This window comes from Amaranthus tricolor, chromosome 17 (genome assembly GCF_026212465.1).
Source record: "Amaranthus tricolor cultivar Red isolate AtriRed21 chromosome 17, ASM2621246v1, whole genome shotgun sequence".
Classification (NCBI taxonomy): Eukaryota; Viridiplantae; Streptophyta; class Magnoliopsida; order Caryophyllales; family Amaranthaceae; genus Amaranthus; species Amaranthus tricolor.
The window spans coordinates 5363989-5381935 of NC_080063.1; the positions used below are offsets into that span (position 1 = coordinate 5363989).

Sequence of the window (17947 nt, forward strand, 5' to 3'; positions counted from 1 at the left end):
TTTGAGGGAACGAGATCGCCAGTAGGCCGAGGCTTTACCTCTATACCTACTTCATCAAGAGGTCGTCACCCCAAATAATTCAAAGCCAGCAGAGTAGTCTCAGGGAACCCTAGTGTGCACACTTCTTCTACTTGGATCACAACAAATAGAAGGAAGACCAAACATCGTATCAAGTATCAGAAATAATAATACCTGTCGGCAACTATACTAACCAAACAGGGCAACCTGTTCATCGCCCTTATACTTAGATCACAACAGATATAAGAGCTTCATTTCCCCCGTGTTACACTTTACGTGATTTAATATATTTTAATAATTAGTGGCGTGCACACAAACATATAATCAAACATATATTTTACATTTTATTTTATGATCCTAGGTTTTCCCAAGAAAAATATATCTCAAGAATATTCAATTGCAATATTAATATCATAATATTTTTCTCCCAAATTCAATCGCATTTAAAAACATCACTAAAATAATAATATAACCTTCATCAAAATAATAATATTATAAGTATTTCCCTTTCAAATTAAACCGTATCTAATTTCGTTATCAAAATAATAATATAAATTTTATCAAAATAGTAATTATAAATTCAAGTTTGACAAAGATAATAGTAGATATAATTTGAGAATATATAAAACATAATATCATACAAAATAATGTCATATAAAATCATGCATTCTATTTAAACACATTAATTATCACTTAGCACATAATATTAACAGGATAGTCCTAATTAGATGGACATTGAGAATTACCTTGTCACGCGATCTTAGACAACGTACGCTCCTAATAATCTCTGTCTACGAATTTGCTATCTTTAATATCGAAATCTTGCGTTTTCTTGACTGAATTTTAAGCAATTGGAAGATGGAGGAAGTAGTTTGTAAGAGAAAAGAAAAAGAAATGTGAGTAATAATGTGAATGAATTAAAATTGGTTTAATTTATAATAGGTAAGTGAGGTTAGTTATAAGATTTAGAGGGAGAAGTGGGAAATTATTTATTAATGGGAAGTTTTTTTTAAAAAAATTTTTTTTTGAAATTTATTTATTTATTATTATTATTATTATTATTATTATTATTTAAAAAAAAACAGATGTTACATATATTGTATGTACATAGATTTTTCTTTTAGAGGAAAACATAGTGTTTATTTATTTATTTATTAATTTAATACTCCCTTCTATTTATCCTAATAGTTTCGTCTGACTTTTGATACTGTTCATTAATCACTTTTAACTTGTACTTTATTCTTAATTTATAACTTATAAGTGTGATCTTGTTTCATTCATTTCAATGCACAAATCATTAATATATGAAACTTTTATAATTTTTAATAATATAAAATTAGAGATATTAATAATAGAATTATTGTATTAGTAAATGTGCCCAGGCAAATGAGACTAATGGGGTAAATACTAAATAGGAGGAGTTTAATAATGATATTTTCTCCTATTTACCATATTTGTCCTATTTATCTTTACATTCTATCCAATGTATTTTTTATTTAAAGTATTTCTAATTTTATATAACTAAAAATTATAAAAAATCAATTTTAATGAAATTTACATTAAACAAATAAAACAATAATCTACTTGACTATGTTTTAAGTTAATAAATAGTACTCCCTTCTATTCACCTTAAGTGTCCCATTTACTTTTGAGATACTATTTATTTATCACTTTTAAATTGCATTTTATTATTAATCTATAAGTTAAAACATAGTCATGTGAGATCTTATTTGATTCGTTTTGATGTAAAAGATTATTAATATCAACTTTTTATAATTTTTAATTATACATAACTCGATATATTAAGGATTGAATAAGTGCATTGGATAGAGTGTATAAAGTAAATGAGACACTTAAGCTGAATAGGAGGGAGTATTTAAAAATCAAATGAGATAAATATAATGAATAGGATCAGATTCAGAGAGTTTCAACAATTGACCAGCTTTTATTAATTGACTAATTTATTGCAACACTCTAAATCCCGCTCTGTGCATCACACTGAACTGTTTACATAGCTGAATAAACTATTACTCCCTTCGTTCCTATTTGTTCTTCCTATTTGGATATTTCACAAAGATTAAGAAAAAGAGAATCTTTGGTGGTAGTGGGTATTATTTTAATTATATAATAGTGGGAAGTAAGGATTGCATTGGAAGTATAAGGTTGTAGTGGGTATTATTTTAATTAAATAGTAGTGTGAAGTAATGATTGTATTGGAAGTATGAGAGAGAAAATAATTATAAATAAAAGAAAATGGGTACATTAAAAGAAAAGGGGGATTTTAAGGGGTAAAAGTGAGATAAAAACTTTCTAAAAATAGAAAGTATTCTAAAGTGAAAGAACTTTTGAAACTACCCGTTATAGTAATGTGGAAGATCAAAAAGGAACGGAGGGAGTATTATTATTATTATTATTATTATTATTATTATTATGATGAAAAATTATTCAAAATAATTCAATCTTTTACTAATTTTTCTATAATAATTTTAACTTTTGATTAAACATGAAGAGTCACAACTATAACGTGTGTTTGCTTAGAATGAACCAATTAAATTATAAAAAAATTAAAACTTATTAAAAAATTTTAAAAGAGAAAAATCAAGTAAGTTTATTTTTTGATATTAACTTTTAATTTTTAACCCTTTAAATTATTTATTTATTTATTTCTTATTTTAATAGCAATTAATCGGCAAAAATAGTCACTATTAAGACAATAATGTTTTTGTGTGAGTGACCCTAAAATACCCTAAAATTAGGATTATTTATAGTTAATTAAAAGTTGAGATTATTGTAGGAAAATCAATAAAATGTTGAATAATTGTAGGTTAATATTATTAGTATTATTATTATTCAACATTATCCTTTATTTTAGTATTTTTAACGCCAAACTATGTCATAGACACTTGACATGTGGCTATGATTATTTTTGCTTCATAGTTTTGTCCTGAATCCAAAACCCATAGAAGCACAGGCGAGTTCATCTTTCACTCTAAGCCAAAAGGTATGCTATTTCTGAAATTCTATTGTACTACTGAGCAATTACCTGAATTCATTTCAATTATTTATGCTAATCAAATGTTAATTTTATCTAAGTAGTTTGTAGAGTTGTTCTATTTGAGTTCGTAATATTTCAATTTTTTCAAAGCAGAAATCAATTTATTTTTCATTTTAATTGTTCAATATAATGATTGTGTTCTTCTTTGTGTTAATAACAGCAATAAGATTGTGGTTTTTGAAATGAGAAGATACAATTATTGGTGAAATTGAAGAAATCGATTCCGCAATTTCAGATTGCGAACTTAAATTAGTTGTAGAAATTGCGAAAATCAATGATTATTCTAAAGAATTAGGTTAATAGCAAGTGTTTTCCGATGAATGGTGAGAACTCGAGAAACAATGAGTTATCCTTCCGTCCTTTGCTGTGGATAGTTTTACTCCCACTTTATGATTTTGAATTTCAATTCGATGAAGATTGAGAAATGTTGGTGCAGTAGGAACTAGGAAGTGAATAAAGGTATAAATACAATTATAATCTGTGAAGTGCTTGTTTAAACATTAATTATTTTAGTTTGTATTATATGTTATTATTTATAAACATAGTCCTTGTTTGCTCAACTCATTTGGCCTGTTGATTGATGACTCCCTTTGATGGATGTTGAGCTGCAACCCGCCCCTTACCCGCTAAGTTATACTATTGCCCCGCATATGTAGACTTTTGGGTTTTGTATGCTCTTGTATCTCAAAATTGATTGAAGTACTCTTATGAAATGGAGTTGTGGCAGCTTTATGAAGCACTGGAGTGTAAATGGTAGTAAATTGTATTCTAATAACCCTTTGGTAATAACCTAAAAAACCCACACAAAGCACAAGGGGAACCCTCGTGAGAGCCAAAAGATCCAAAATTAATGCAAGCAAAAAGTTCTCAATCCTTGTAACGAGAGCTAGATTAGAGTTTGAAGTACAAAACTCAAACTCTTATATCGAACAAATTATTCTTTTAATGAAATGACAATGTAAGTAGGAATAAAATACAATAAAAAATACAATGATGTACGAGTTCACTCAACTTGGGCTACGTCTTTGGAGGTGTGCAGTATCTTGTTTATATTATAATAATCGAGTTTGAAAGAACTTTTACAATGAAGAATTACAATAGAGAATAGAATAGAAGAATAAGACTTTGCGTTTAGGTCTATGGGTTATTTTGTGGACGATTGTAATGAGCATATGAGCTCTCTATTTATAGAGTCTAAGTACTAAATGTATTACATAAATCATGAGAAATTAAAGTCATAACAGCTGCAAGCATTCCAATTGAAAAAACAACATTCAAGCCATTCTGACAACCCTGGTCGTTTGAGCCAACACAGTGCTCGTTCGGGTAGGATCTTCTAATACTCACTGGATGCAGCACACTGAAGTGCTCATTAGAGCCACTTAGGCGCTCGTTCGACCGCAGGCTTCTAGAATTTACTGTCTGCTTTTGATCTTGCGCCTCATTCAAGGCTAAGTACTTTCTTCAGTTGCCTTGTTTGAGCACCTTGTGCAGAATCAAACTCTTGGACTTCTACGCTTCCTCATTAAGTACATTCATCATGCATCACAAAACTCACCATTACTCACCATCATAATCACATGTTTAAGACAAATCTTCAATGCAATCATAGCTTCATGCATTAACATACACTTAAACACTCTTAAACACACACTCTTAATGTGCACCCTTAATGCACACACTTAATGGTGCACTCAAGCCGCAATTGACACTAATAATTGGAATGTAATTGGGTAAACAATGCCAAATCAAAAGGAGATCTTACAAGCTTACGTAAAAACATGCCTATAGGAAATGTTATTAAAATTGTTGTAAGGAACGGGAGAGGTCACCACGACACTCATTAGATCACCAACTCGAGACAATCCTTCAAATATCCAAACCAATCAACCCAAAATATCACTCAACAAGAATATGAAATGTGGACAGCAATATTTCAGTCAAAAAGCATCAATAATAAGCGGAATAAGATGCAAGCAACACACACAAATTATACGTGAAAAACCCCTTCGATGTGATGGATAAAAGCCACGGGACCTCTTGAGGAGTCCACCCCTTCGAGTAGCATCATCGATGAAAGTGACAAAATATCTATTGCCCCAAGGGATTCAACTTCAATGGGACCACAAACATCGGAGTGTACTAACTCCAACTTGGCTTATTTTTTAGTAGACTTTCTGGAAAAGGAAGCTCTATGCTGCTTTCCTGCCAAACAATGATCACAAGGGTCTAGAGAAACAGTTTTATCAACAGGAATCAATGTTTTACCTGCTAGAAGTTTTAATCCCTTGTCACTCATATGTCCCAATCTTCGATGCCACAAGTTAGGAGAGTTCTTCTCTTCCACTGCATTAAGCTCACCAGAACATACACTCAAATATGTCTTGTACAAAGAGCAACACAACTCACCCCGTGCTACCGTCATCGAACCCTTAGACAACTTCCACTTACCATCACCAAAAGTATGTCGGAAACCCTCTAAATCAAGAACATTGGCAGACAACAAATTAAAGCGTAGATCGGGAATATGGCGCACATTCTTCAATGTAAGCATGCAACAAACACTTGTCTTCACACGAATATCACCTAACCCAACAATGCTTGCTGAGCTCTGATTTCCCATCTTCACACTACCAAAATCACCATACTTGTAGTTTATGAAGTACTCTCTTTTGGGAACACAATGGTATGAATCACCTGTATCTACTAACCATCCTATGTCTGAACCATCAACATGATGGCACTCACTAGTTGCACAAATCAAAGTGACCTCATCATCACCCTTAGAAGCTGTTGCTGTAGTATTTTTATCATCTCCCTCCTTTTGTGAATCATTCTTCTTTCTCTGTTCCTTTTTCAAACGAAAACAATACTTTTTGATATGACCAGACTTCTTGCAGTAGTGGCATGTAGTCTCATTTCTTCCATTACTGAATTTGGACCTACTCCTTGAGTTATCGCGACCTTTAGGGCCCTTACTCTTACCTCTTCCTCTGTTCTCAACAACAAGAGCATGTGAATTATCAACTCCCATCTCCTTCCTTCTAATTTTTTTCATTAAACATGCTATCTTTGATCACATCCAAAGATAACACGCCATCAGGAGCAAAGTTACTAATAGTCACAACCAAGGTCTCCCAACTATCTGGTAAAGAACTCAACAAGAACAAAGCTTGCAACTCATCATCAAGAACAACTTTCATAGTGGTCAACTTGTTAATTATATCCTGAAAGTCATTAAGATGCTCAGAAACAGACTTTCCACTTTTCAATTTCAAATTAACAAGTCTTTTCATCAATGAAGCTTTATCATGAGCGGCCTTTCTTTCACAAAGGCCTTCCAACTTCCACAATTCATAAGGGTCGGACTCTTGTGACACATGGTTGAATATGCTAATATCGACCCATTTCCTAATTGTGCCCAAAGTCTTTCTTTTCAACTTTTCCCAATCTTTAACTTCCATTTTATCCGGTTTAGATGGTTTGGAAATACTACCATCTGGATTAGTAACAAATTCAATTGGGTCAAACAAGTCCTTGCAATATAGCAAGTCTTCCATTATAGGTCTCCAAATTGAATAGTTAGTTGATGTCAATTTAACCATCGAGCTACTACTACTCGACTCCATAATGTGATTATATTAACCACGGCTCTGATACCAAGTTGTAAGGAACGGGAGAGGTCACTATGACACTCACTAGATCACCAACTCGAGATAATCCTTCAAATATCCAAACCAATCAACCCAAAATATCACTCAACAAGAATATGAAATATGGAAAGCAATATTTCGGTCACAAAGCATCAATAATAAGCGGAATAAGATGCAAGCAACACACACAAATTATACGTGGAAAACCCCTTCGATGTGAAGGATAAAAACCACGGGACCTCTTGAGGAGTCCACCCTTAATATTCTCTTATTGATGATAAAATTGAGGGTAAAATGAACCCATTGTAGTTCACAACAATCTACAGCCCACCAACAACAATAAACAATAAGAGATTGGAATTAGAGAGCAACAGAAGTAGAAAACACCCCAAAACAACACTTCTGTCTAGAGACAACTGTGACCTAACTAGAGCTCACAACAACGATCCACCTGTTCAAAATGAAGCTCTTGATGTCAGAAACAAGCTGCCAAAATTTGTGATTGATCTAACGATGCAATTTCCGGCAACAGACAGATTACTGAAGCCTGCCCTCAAAACTCCGAAAATGAAAACCTCACTTTTCTCTCTATTTTGTGTGTGTTCTTGAAAACTACTCACCCTCTCTTGGTTACATGTTTACCACAAGATAACCCCTTTAAAACTTCTAGAGGAAGTCACAACTTAAGTCTCTAAATTAGACTTAATCCAAGCTAGTAAAATGTAATAAAAATGGACCAACCAAGTGGACCAAAACAAGAAACATTTTACTTCAATTGGGCTGGACCCATAACAATTGTGATATGTATAGCTCGATAAAATCGTCCATAGAACAGTTGGAATCGCATGAAGTTGCTGAAATTGCATTTTGTTTTTGTTTTGATGATTCCAACAAACCTTAAAAATCTTAGTCAAATGGGCTAGCATTTGATAAATAAATCCTAGCCCACTCCATTTTCGTTCATTTTTTGATTCACGCCCGAGTCTGGTTTCATTTTCTCATTGTTTATTGCCATTTTCTTCTAATACAACCAACACGAGCTTCGATTCATCTTAATCCAATCTCCGCCATTTTGAACTTATTTTTCTTTTCCATTTTCGCTCATTCTTCTACGCCATTCCTGTAAGTGGTTTTTCATTCATTGTCGATCTTTGATTTAGTTTGTAGATGATTTTTGATTTCATTTTGTATCTCACGGTTGATTTCACGATCTTGTACTTTCGCCTCAGCTCTTTGTATTCTTCACCGCCGTAATTTTTGTTTTTGTTGATTTATATTTTTTTTGTTGATTTCGTTTGTACTTTTAATTTATATAATTTTTTGTTGATTTCATTTTTATTTGGTTTTGTATAAATTTAATTTCCTTTGATAGAGTTTTCTTCTTCACCGCCATTATCTATAATTTTTTTATTGATTTCATTTTAATTTCATTCTCTAATTGATTTTGTTGATTTCATGATTTGCCTATGTAATTTTAATTTTAATTTTGATTCCAATTCTGTAATTGATATCATTATTTTGATGAGTATGAGTTGTCTGATATTAATTTTGCTCATGAGTATTTGTTTCTAATCTTAATCATTTTATGATCTATGTTTTTTTTTTTTTTGTTAAATAAGAATGTCTAACTCTAGTACGTCCAAAAATAAGAGAAAAATCCATTTGGTAATAGGAGTGACCCAGGTTGGGAGCATGGTTGCGACATTGATTAAAATTCTACGAGTGTAAGGCGCAATTATTGTGGAGTTGTGCATTCGGGTGGAATTTATAGACATAAACATCATCTAGCTTGTATTGTAATAATATTGGAGCTTGTTTGCAAGTCCCCAATGTTGTCAAGCATAAGTTTGGAGTATTATTACAAGCAAGAGAGGAACAATCTAGGAGGAAAAAGAAAAAGTTAATGACATAGGTGAAAAAGAAGAATATCATGAAGGTAATAATCAAGGGGTGAAGGAGTATTGATGCTTTTGTTAGTAGAGGTAAATTTGGCATCCAAACAACACTTGACCAAAAATATGAAAAGAGAGAAAGAGTAGATTTTTTAACAAATTGCTCCTTTTTTTTTACAATGATGCTTTTCCATTCTATGCAGTTAAATTGACATTTTTGTCGAGTTCCCTCAATTTGTTTTTATTTTTAAGATAAATAAAAGTCATTCCATCACCAATCCTCTATGTCGTGTCTGGCTGAGAAATCTTGCCTTTCTCTCTCTGAATTCTAAAAAACATCTGAGTGAGTGAAGATCTTTACTCATACTTCAAGTACCTTGTGGCCTGTTCACTTTCCCTTGCTTTTGAAATTTATCATCTCAACTGTCCATTTTGAAGGTAATCTTTCGCTTCTTATCTTCCTATGTTCTCAGAAATTTCCCAGTAATCAGTTTATATTTATATTTTTATTTTAACTTACGTATCATTATTATTAATATTATTTTGATTTTCCGGGAAAGTGTGCTCACTCTGATCAATTTATATTTTTATCGGCTCTATAGTATGCTGCAGTTTGTTCATACCCGATTCTCAATGTATATTTTTATTGGCTCTATAATATGCTGCTGTTTGTTCATGATTAGTTTACCTAAGTATTTAGTTTTTTAGTTCTTCTGGCAATTCAATTAGTGTGTATGGGTTTTCAGGGATGTTTAATTCATCAGTATCTAAGTGGGTACTCACGGATGTGGATGAAAATGGTAATGAAGTGCTCAGATGAGATTCTGAATATTAATGATTAGTTGATGATATTGATCACTGAATGATTATTATGAATAGCATGCTGTGTGTACTAGGAAAATAGGACTTTGTGATTCCAGTTAATTGGCCGTCATTTAAAAACAAATGTAATAGCAGCAATGAGAGAGGTGAGAGGAGACTAAAAAATGCATTTAGGTTTTGAGAAAAACCTAGCAACTGATACCATGATAGTATATTTGCCATCATCGGTGGTATTCTCATTAATCTGATTTAATGTTCCTAATAGATAATGCAATAATAAGTTATAATAATATAGGTATTATTTTGCTAATATATTTATCCTATCGTTCATATGAACGATCGCTGAGACTGATTATTGGTTCATGCAATTGACCCCAATATTTTGAGATTGCTCGAACATTGTTGTTGTTGTGTACCACATGGGCAGCTCAAAATTTATTACTTTTTTATATACTGTAATGTGAGTAGGATTTCCATATTTTTTTCTCATAGTTGATCTGTTGTGTTTCAGCTTAATTCTAGTTTAATTCATGATCTCTCCCTTTTAATTCTGTCATTTCAGCTCCACATAACAAGAACATAAGAATTATATAAGTTATGGTTGCAATCATATCATCCCCTTGTTCTCTAAATTTGATATGTGGGAGGAAGAACCATCAGTTGCTCCACCAAAGATTTTCTCAAAATGCTGCTTTTACAATGCTGAATTTGCCTTCCTCGGGAATAGATATTATGATTAACCATATTATTACTAGAAGGAAAAAGGCTCCTCTCTTTGCAAAGTCTAGCGAATCCGAGGAATCAGTCCCTTCATGGGCAAAGCCTGACTCTGATGATCCACCGCCTTGGGCTCGTGATGAGGGCAAACAGAATGACTTGAAGACCGACTTTGATGTCCCATTCTATGTTTATCTACTCGCCTCAGCTATCACTGCTATAGCTGCTGTAAGCCCCTTCACTTGAACCTGTCATGTATAGCTATGATATTTGCCTAATGATTTTGTGATCAACTTAGTCTATGAGAAGACTTCAATGCATTTGAAAGATAACTAGCTCTATATGAATAAGGCTGCAATGGCTTACAAAGATAAATAGCGCCATGGAAAGACTGCAAAGCCTTACAAAAATGTGAATATTTTGATAGAGTAACAACATGTAGGTTAATTTTTGCGATATTAGATACTAATATACTATACTAGTTAGGTATTCTGTAAAAATGTGCTATAAAGTGATTAATCATGTCAACCACAAAAGAAAAAGGTTCAGCATGTGGGTTTTATCCATTTTGTGCTAGTTACTACATCACCTGGGAAGTGTATCTTATTATTTGTGAGGTTTTTCTATGTTTATTGTACAATTTGAAGGTAGAATTTTCTTATATTTGGATATCCATGCCTTGGGGATTGATATATTTGTCGAAATTTGCAGATTGGTTCAATATTCGAGTATGCAAATAAAAACCCGGTTTTTGGAGTTCTAAACTCAGACAGCATATTCTATGCTCCTTTGCTTGGATTTTTCGCGTTCTCTGGAATTCCAACTTCGGTATGTTCCTAAAATTAGTGATAATGTAAGTTGTATCCAAATATTTTTCTGATCAACTTTTTATGAATACATGAATCATACTTTGATATCGCAGGCTTTCCTTTGGTTCAAATCCGTTCAAGCTGCCAACAAGGAAGCCGAAGAACAAGATAGGAGAGATGGCTTTCGATAAGGTCACTAGATGTTAGGCATTTGGTTCTTGTTTCTATGTTATTCTGAATCATTTGTAGCAATGGTAAATTCCATCTTGTAATTAGCTCAATCTTGTTGCTTTTCTGAAATTTGCAAAAGAAAAGTTTGTACGAATAATCCAGTTGTATTGTTTAAGCTTATTCTCGTTTTTGTCATTCTTGACACCAGAATAAAATCCACATAATCTGTCATCTGGTAATGGTTGATTGCTCTATGTTGAAGATTGGTGCTTTTTGTTGCATGTAATTATGTGTATTTGGATAATGAAAGGACTGGAGGGGAGAGAAAAGAAGGGGAGGGAACACAGATGAAGTTTTCTTCCGAATTTGTCTAGTGTGCGAGTAATTTACTTGTTATTTAGGTAATTATCGTCTTAGCTAGGACTAATTTTTTTAGTCGTTTTAAGATTTTTGTGTTATACAATCCTTAGGATATTCAAGAAAGCTAGACAATTGTTCCATGATATCTTTTCTATTTTAAAAGAGGGAAATTTTTGTAAAAAACATAAAAAGGTTTGCTTGTTGGTAAAAAGAATAATTTCGTAACAAGAAGCCGTTAGATTTGTAGGATTGTTATCAAGATACGTTGTTTGGATTGCAATGTAGGAGGGAAAAAATATAAGGGAAAGGAATGAATAATAAGGAAAAGTTTACTTGTTTGTTTATGAGGGAAGGGAAAGGACAGAAAGAGAAAATAAATTTCCTACCTAATATTTGACTTTTGGAGAAATTTGTTCATTAACTAATTAAGGAATTAAATCTCTCTAAATACCTTTCTCTTTAACCCTTTTCCTCCAAAATTATCATTTAAATAATGGAAAATACATCCTTTTAGAGTTATTTTTTTCTTTCCCTCCATTCTCCTCAATAATCTATGCCTTTTCTTACTCTCTAATCCCCTAAATCTAAACATAGTGTGAGTGTTACACACGCCTTGAAGATTATTGCATTTATTAAGGAAAGGTAAGCTGGTCCCACGCAAGGAAAGAGAGGATATATAATATAGAGACGAGAGATTAATCTATATTGCTAATCATGCCTTGAAGTTGGTAGTTGAACTTGCACAATAAGTGATTCCCTAACCCTACTTGAAAGTTGAAACCAAACAAATGATAACAATAAAGGTTATTGTTGCCCTTTTACCTCCTTATCTAATTTCGTTCCCTTATCGTTTCAAGACTATACCAAGCATGCCCTAAGATTAATGTCAATTTAGTTAGTATTTAAGATGAGGCTGATGGCTATAGTCTTATGTCTCATGATGATTGAAGCCACATGATACATTATATACTCTAATATGTATGTCATTGAAGAAAATGCAATGAATGTTGAAAATGATGTTGATGTAAGGCTAGGTTGGTTTCTAAATGCTGCAACTAGAGCTATTAATAGGGTGCGTTGGGTAAAAATTTTAGCAGGTCAGGATGAGGTGAGGCACGATAAAATTTTAAATGGGCCGGTGCGGCTCAAAGCCTATTAGACTAGACTAGTCACGGAATATTAAAACTTTTCATTCAATGATCTTCTAGTCCGATTTCATAGTCTGTTGGGTTGACTCACCTATATATAATAATGTTTTACAAAAAATAAACACGAGAATGTTTTATGAAAACGATGAAGCAATTCGACCCTTCACATCAAAGCTTGATAATGAGCCACATTACCGACCTGACATACATGTTAATGACCTATTAAAAAGTGACACAATTCTTTACCCATTTGATCGACCAGCTCTAATGAATACCTCTAACTACAACAAAAAAATTTGGCATTAATTATCTTGAGATATTTTTACCAGCGGTGAAGATGTCTACCATGAGATGGTTGCAGTTGCAACTAGGGCTGCACACGGTCCAGTCTGGTTTGGTTTGACAGAAAAATCAGACCAGACCAGTCAAGAGACCAGACCGGACTCTGGTCTGGTCTACGGTTTTTTTTTTTTGTATTTTTTTAATTGAGTGAGAATTTAAGATAAACGATAATCTGTAAACAAAATACATCATCAAATCCGAAACGTCACAAATTTTCAATAAAATTAAGTACATCACGAATTTTATAAGATAGTATATAAAGTAAATTCATAGTAGTCACTAGTCAGCACTCAGCAATAGCGACTTCATCCATGAATATGCATCATTGCATCAAGGAACATCAATAACCGAAGGAGCCAAATTGATTTACGATAACTCTATACAATAAAAACAAACATCAAAAATATGATTTTATAAAATAAACATAATACTAATCATGATATGAAAGATCACATACCGTTCTCTAGTTGTGCTATATCCTCCAAGCACTCCTCAACTTTTAGAGAAGAAGCACGAAGCCAATCTTGACAAGAAATAAGAGCTTTTGCCATCTTTGGACTTAATGAACTTCGAAATGAATCTAGAACTTGACCTCCAGTGCTAAAGGCACTTTCCGATGCAACTGTGGATACAGGATTGACTAGCACATCACGAGCTACAAGAGAAAGAATGGGAAACCTTGAACTATTGTTTTTCCACCATCATACCTCTCAAATGCCAATATAAACTTCAAAGCAATGCTTAACATCAAATAAGTTGAGTTCCACCGTGTGACCACATCAAGAGACAACATGTTTTTTGATGGAATCTTCTCATCTGAGATTCTACACTTAATTCCGTGGTGACTGGTGAGATTGGAGAATGAAGATTAGAGGAGGAGCGTCGAAGCCTCGAAGAAGCACAGAAGCACAGTCATCTGGCGATGAGTTGAAGGAGGTCGTCTGTCGTTTGGCGTCTGGCGTCTGTCGACTGTCCATGGGTTGAAGGCTTGAAGCTCGAAGAGTTGAAGCCTCAAAGGAGGCGAGGAATCAGAGAGGAGGCGAGGAAGATAGAAGAATGTTACGAGTTGGGAGAAGGAGGCAGCCAGGCAGGAGTAGTAGCCCTAAGCCCCTAACATTTGAATAAAATGGAACTTACGGGACCGAAATTTATTACAGTTTTCCGGTCCGGTCTGGTCTGAAAATTTTAAAATCGGGACCGGACCGTAAACCGTTAAAAAAACCCGGACTAGACCATTTAGACCGTAGACCAGATCAAATATTTAAATTATGGTTTGGTCCGGTTTGGTTTACGGTTTAGACCAAACTCTGTTCAGCCCTAGTTGCAACAAGAAAATGATGATTTTTTAGACAACTTGATTATCTTATAGTTTTGAAATGGTTGTGCTTGAAAAATTAATATGAGAATGAAATTATATGTTAAGTAGTAATTTAAAAGGCTTAAACCACTTGCTTTAAAAATTAAATTGCACTTAATTTGTTAGACATAAAACCTTTTAAGCGTGCAAATCTCTAAGTAGAAATACAACAAAAATTCTCTCAATTACCTTTCTCGATTACCTATGCTAAAATAAAAATAAAAAATAAAATCTGAAATTCTCCTAATATTTTCCCCCATCATACAATCCTAAATTGCGCCCTATTGAAAGAAGAACCCTAACCCGAACCCTAACCCCTAGCAGCTCAAACCCTAGAATTGTCCTCTCCATCCACCGGAAATCTACACCATTATCAGCCACTACCAGTTGACGCAGCAGGGATAAGGCAGCCACCACACGACCTGGTTAATCTCTTTTTATTTGGTTGATCTGGTTATATCTTTTAGAAGATTGCTGATCTCTTTTTATTTGGTTGATTCTGGTTATGTCTTTTTGAGGAATGCTGATCTCTTTTTATTTTGTTGGTAAAGATTGAAAGAGATGAGTGCTTACAAGGCTTTCAAGGCACAAGTTCCAATTGCATTTAGCAACAACCTGTACATTACACTGGTGAGAGGTATGCCAGGAACTAGAAAACTCCATAGACGAACCTTGGAGGCACTGCGTCTTGGCAAGTGCAACAGGACCGTGGTGAAACCGAATACTCCAACAGTTAGGGGAATGCTACAGCAGGTCTGAGAATTACATTTCTACTAACATTTGGTTGTTGAGATCTGTTGACCGTCACTTTACAATTTCATTTTTGGTCAGGTTAAAAGGTTAGTGGTTGTCGAGACTGAAGAGATGTACAAGGCCCGTAAGGAAAATGAGGAGAAACATCGAGCTTTACGTCCTCCTTTAGTTGTCACTCATCTACCTGCCCCTGCTACAGAATCGTCTTAGACCCGTTGTTAATTCAGAGGTTAGCTTTTCTACTTTGATATACTTCCCTCATTTCATGTATGATTCTTGTGATTGACTATTGTTGTGATTTCAATCTATGTGAAATTGATTAAGCTTTCTGTAATTGTCGAATTGCTACTTTTGTTGGCAGAGATAACAAAAAATTGAACCTAAAAAGGGATAGTATGACAGCTTTTCTCGTAAGTCTGCATTTTGATGGTTTGATATAACAAAAGTCAGAATTTGCTCCAACCTCGATCATACTCCACAATTTCAATTGGGAATTGTTGTCAATGTCTTAAACTCGTTTGTGTTTAAAATCAGGATTCACCCCTTTCTTTTTCTCACGTGGTTTGAGTGTAACTTTCAATTACTTTGCAAGTAAAAGCGCGCCATAAATAGGGTTCTAATCAGTAAAATAGTAAACTTTTGAATTTCATTCATGAATTACATCTTGAAGGTTTTCTTGCTCGGTTTTCTTTGAGAATTTTTGATTATTCTAGTGTAGTGAATTAAAGGTAGAATTAGTAAATTGGGTGGTGGTGGTGGTGGTGCGGTGGTGAAGCCGATAAGGTGGTTTGTGAGGTGGGATTATGATTTTGGTGGTGGTGTAGATAGGGGTTGTGGCTTTTGGCTATGGTTTATGGAGAGTGAGTGTAAAATTAGGAAGTGTGTTTCTTTTCATAATAAGTACTAGTATACCAAACAACTTATAACCATAACAATATAACACTTGGGCATTAGGTTTGTATTTCTGTATAATGGAAGATAGGTGTTTGATAAAATTCCAACTTCTGAGATGGCACTAATGTGAGTTATAACCTACAATGTACAAATGATCTGTATGTTATGAGTTCAAGCTTCCGTAGTTCAGTACTATGCTAATCTATGACTTGAACTGTTCTTCTGTCTCTGGCTCTTAATCTGCCGATTGGACAGCCTTTCTTTCTGTGTTGGTTCGGGTCATATTATCATTTATGGCAGCCCACAAAAGACATCTAGCACACATTGAATTTATTGTGCTAGTCATCAAGTAGATCCAGTGTAACCATCTGTGAACAAAAACTCTATAGCAAATAAGGAGTTGAAGGCAACAACAAAAGAGTTGCAAAAATTTAAAAATTATGAATCACCTGTTATTAGTACCAGCAGCGATTCCGCTCCTGATTTTTTTTAACTTTTTTGACCACCTTTTAAATGGCCCATCAACAGCGGGTTGTTTTTGAGTTGTTTTTATACGACCCGCTATATAACTGCGTTTGCGTCAAATAAGGAGACGTATTTTTTGGAATTAAGTTTAATGGACACTTATCTTTTTCTTTTTATTTATTTGGGTTACTTTTTTCAAAAGTTCTCATAATTGCCTTGTCAATTTGCCATTTGAATTTGTAATTTACTCAAATCGCCCAAATCCTAAGACCATAATCTGCTTTTTACTATTTGCAATTCACAAGAATAGTAAGTATGTAGCACTGAGTGGATCTATCAAGACTGTAAGGAAGTTGATTGGCTTCTTATGTGCGATCCATCTTTGCTTTCATTTTTCCAAAATGTGATTTGCGGTTAAATCAGTGTTTCATAATACAAGAGATTTTTACTTGACAATTGTTTTGGGAACTAATTTTCTGATGAAGTTTTTGTGGCCACGCAGATCAGTATAATGCGATAGGAGTCAACTGTTGAAGACCACTCGCTAGGGTCCTCTTCCCAAGTTTTTATGGATTTGGTGCTGATTTTGAAGGTTTAATTTTTGCAGTGTTTTGATGTAGTCCGCTAGTCGCCAAATCTGAAAAATGTCATTCTGGAACAAACTGTGTAGACAGTTTTTATAAGCTGTGGTCAGATAAAATCATTTTTATAGAGAAAATAAAATTCACTTCTTTTAAACCTGTTGAAACTCTACAATGTTAACGAGATTTCTGGTTGCTGCACTATCACACTTTGTATTTGCAGTGTTGTAGTCCCTCTGTTTCTAAAATCTAAGATGCATTTGATTTTTGTGGTTAAGTTCTGCCATTATTTTACTAATAATTTCTATATAAGATATTTACGGCATAGTTGATTAATGACTATGTCTATGACTACTATGTATGATTTATGCCATAATTTAAAACATACTTCCTCTGTTGTGAGGTAAGAGAAGATGTCACAAAAAAGGAAGATAAAATTTTAATTTTCAAAATAAGCGTCTTTGGGTCCGAGCCTAAGGCTATGTAAGTTCGCTGTTATTAACAGTTAACAAGGAAACTGGTCAAAAGAAGTCAAAATATTTTGTTCGCTGTTATTATAAAAACATATTTGTTTGCTGCTAATTTTTATTTGTCCATTTTAATGCTATGACATTGTTTTTCTTTAGTTTGCTGTTAGTAACAACGAACAACGATTTTTTACTTTTTTTTGACCAGTTTCTTTGTTTGCTATCAATTTCAGTGAACATACCTGGCGTTAGCTCGAATACGAAGATTTTACTTCCAAATTTTCCGAAGCTTATTTTAAGTATTTTTTTATAATAAGCTTAGTTTAATCAATTTTTCTCTATATTCCACATATGCTGCCAAACAAGCCATGTCAATGCAAATGGTTTATGCAGCTCACCAACCGGTAATACCGTTGAAAACGGACATTAAAGAACGGAGGGGA

The 17947-nt window shown here is 33.6% G+C and overlaps 2 protein-coding genes across 3 annotated transcripts; both read left to right on the top strand.

Moving 5' to 3' along the window:
• Positions 1-2894: 2894 nt before the first annotated feature.
• Positions 2895-11418, top strand: LOC130804744 (uncharacterized). 2 transcript variants are annotated; one of them, XM_057669302.1, is made up of 5 exons: positions 2918-3019; positions 3234-3532; positions 10003-10385; positions 10869-10985; positions 11080-11418. In XM_057669302.1, exons 3-5 carry the CDS (start codon positions 10038-10040, stop codon positions 11155-11157), a joined length of 543 nt encoding a protein of 180 aa, XP_057525285.1. In that variant the 5' UTR covers positions 2918-3019; positions 3234-3532; positions 10003-10037; the 3' UTR covers positions 11158-11418. The 2 variants fall into 2 exon arrangements, with proteins under 2 accessions (XP_057525286.1, XP_057525285.1); XM_057669303.1 differs by lacking the exon at positions 3234-3532 and having other exon boundaries at positions 2895-3019.
• A 3136-nt stretch (positions 11419-14554) lies between these two features.
• Positions 14555-17241, top strand: LOC130804747 (uncharacterized). Its single transcript, XM_057669307.1, has 4 exons — positions 14555-14769; positions 14896-15097; positions 15176-15326; positions 16959-17241. Exons 2-3 carry the CDS (start codon positions 14906-14908, stop codon positions 15305-15307), a joined length of 324 nt encoding a protein of 107 aa, XP_057525290.1. The 5' UTR covers positions 14555-14769; positions 14896-14905; the 3' UTR covers positions 15308-15326; positions 16959-17241.
• The last annotated feature ends 706 nt before the right edge of the window (positions 17242-17947 follow it).

Coding starts and splice junctions, on each gene's coding strand:
- LOC130804744 (XM_057669303.1), top strand. CDS start 10,038: ATGGTTGCAATCATATCATCCCCTTGTTCTCTAAATTTGATATGTGGG. Junction 10,386..10,868: donor CTATCACTGCTATAGCTGCT/GTAAGCCCCTTC, acceptor CGAAATTTGCAG/ATTGGTTCAATATTCGAGTA. Junction 10,986..11,079: donor TCTCTGGAATTCCAACTTCG/GTATGTTCCTAA, acceptor TTGATATCGCAG/GCTTTCCTTTGGTTCAAATC.
- LOC130804747 (XM_057669307.1), top strand. CDS start 14,906: ATGAGTGCTTACAAGGCTTTCAAGGCACAAGTTCCAATTGCATTTAGC. Junction 15,098..15,175: donor TTAGGGGAATGCTACAGCAG/GTCTGAGAATTA, acceptor ATTTTTGGTCAG/GTTAAAAGGTTAGTGGTTGT.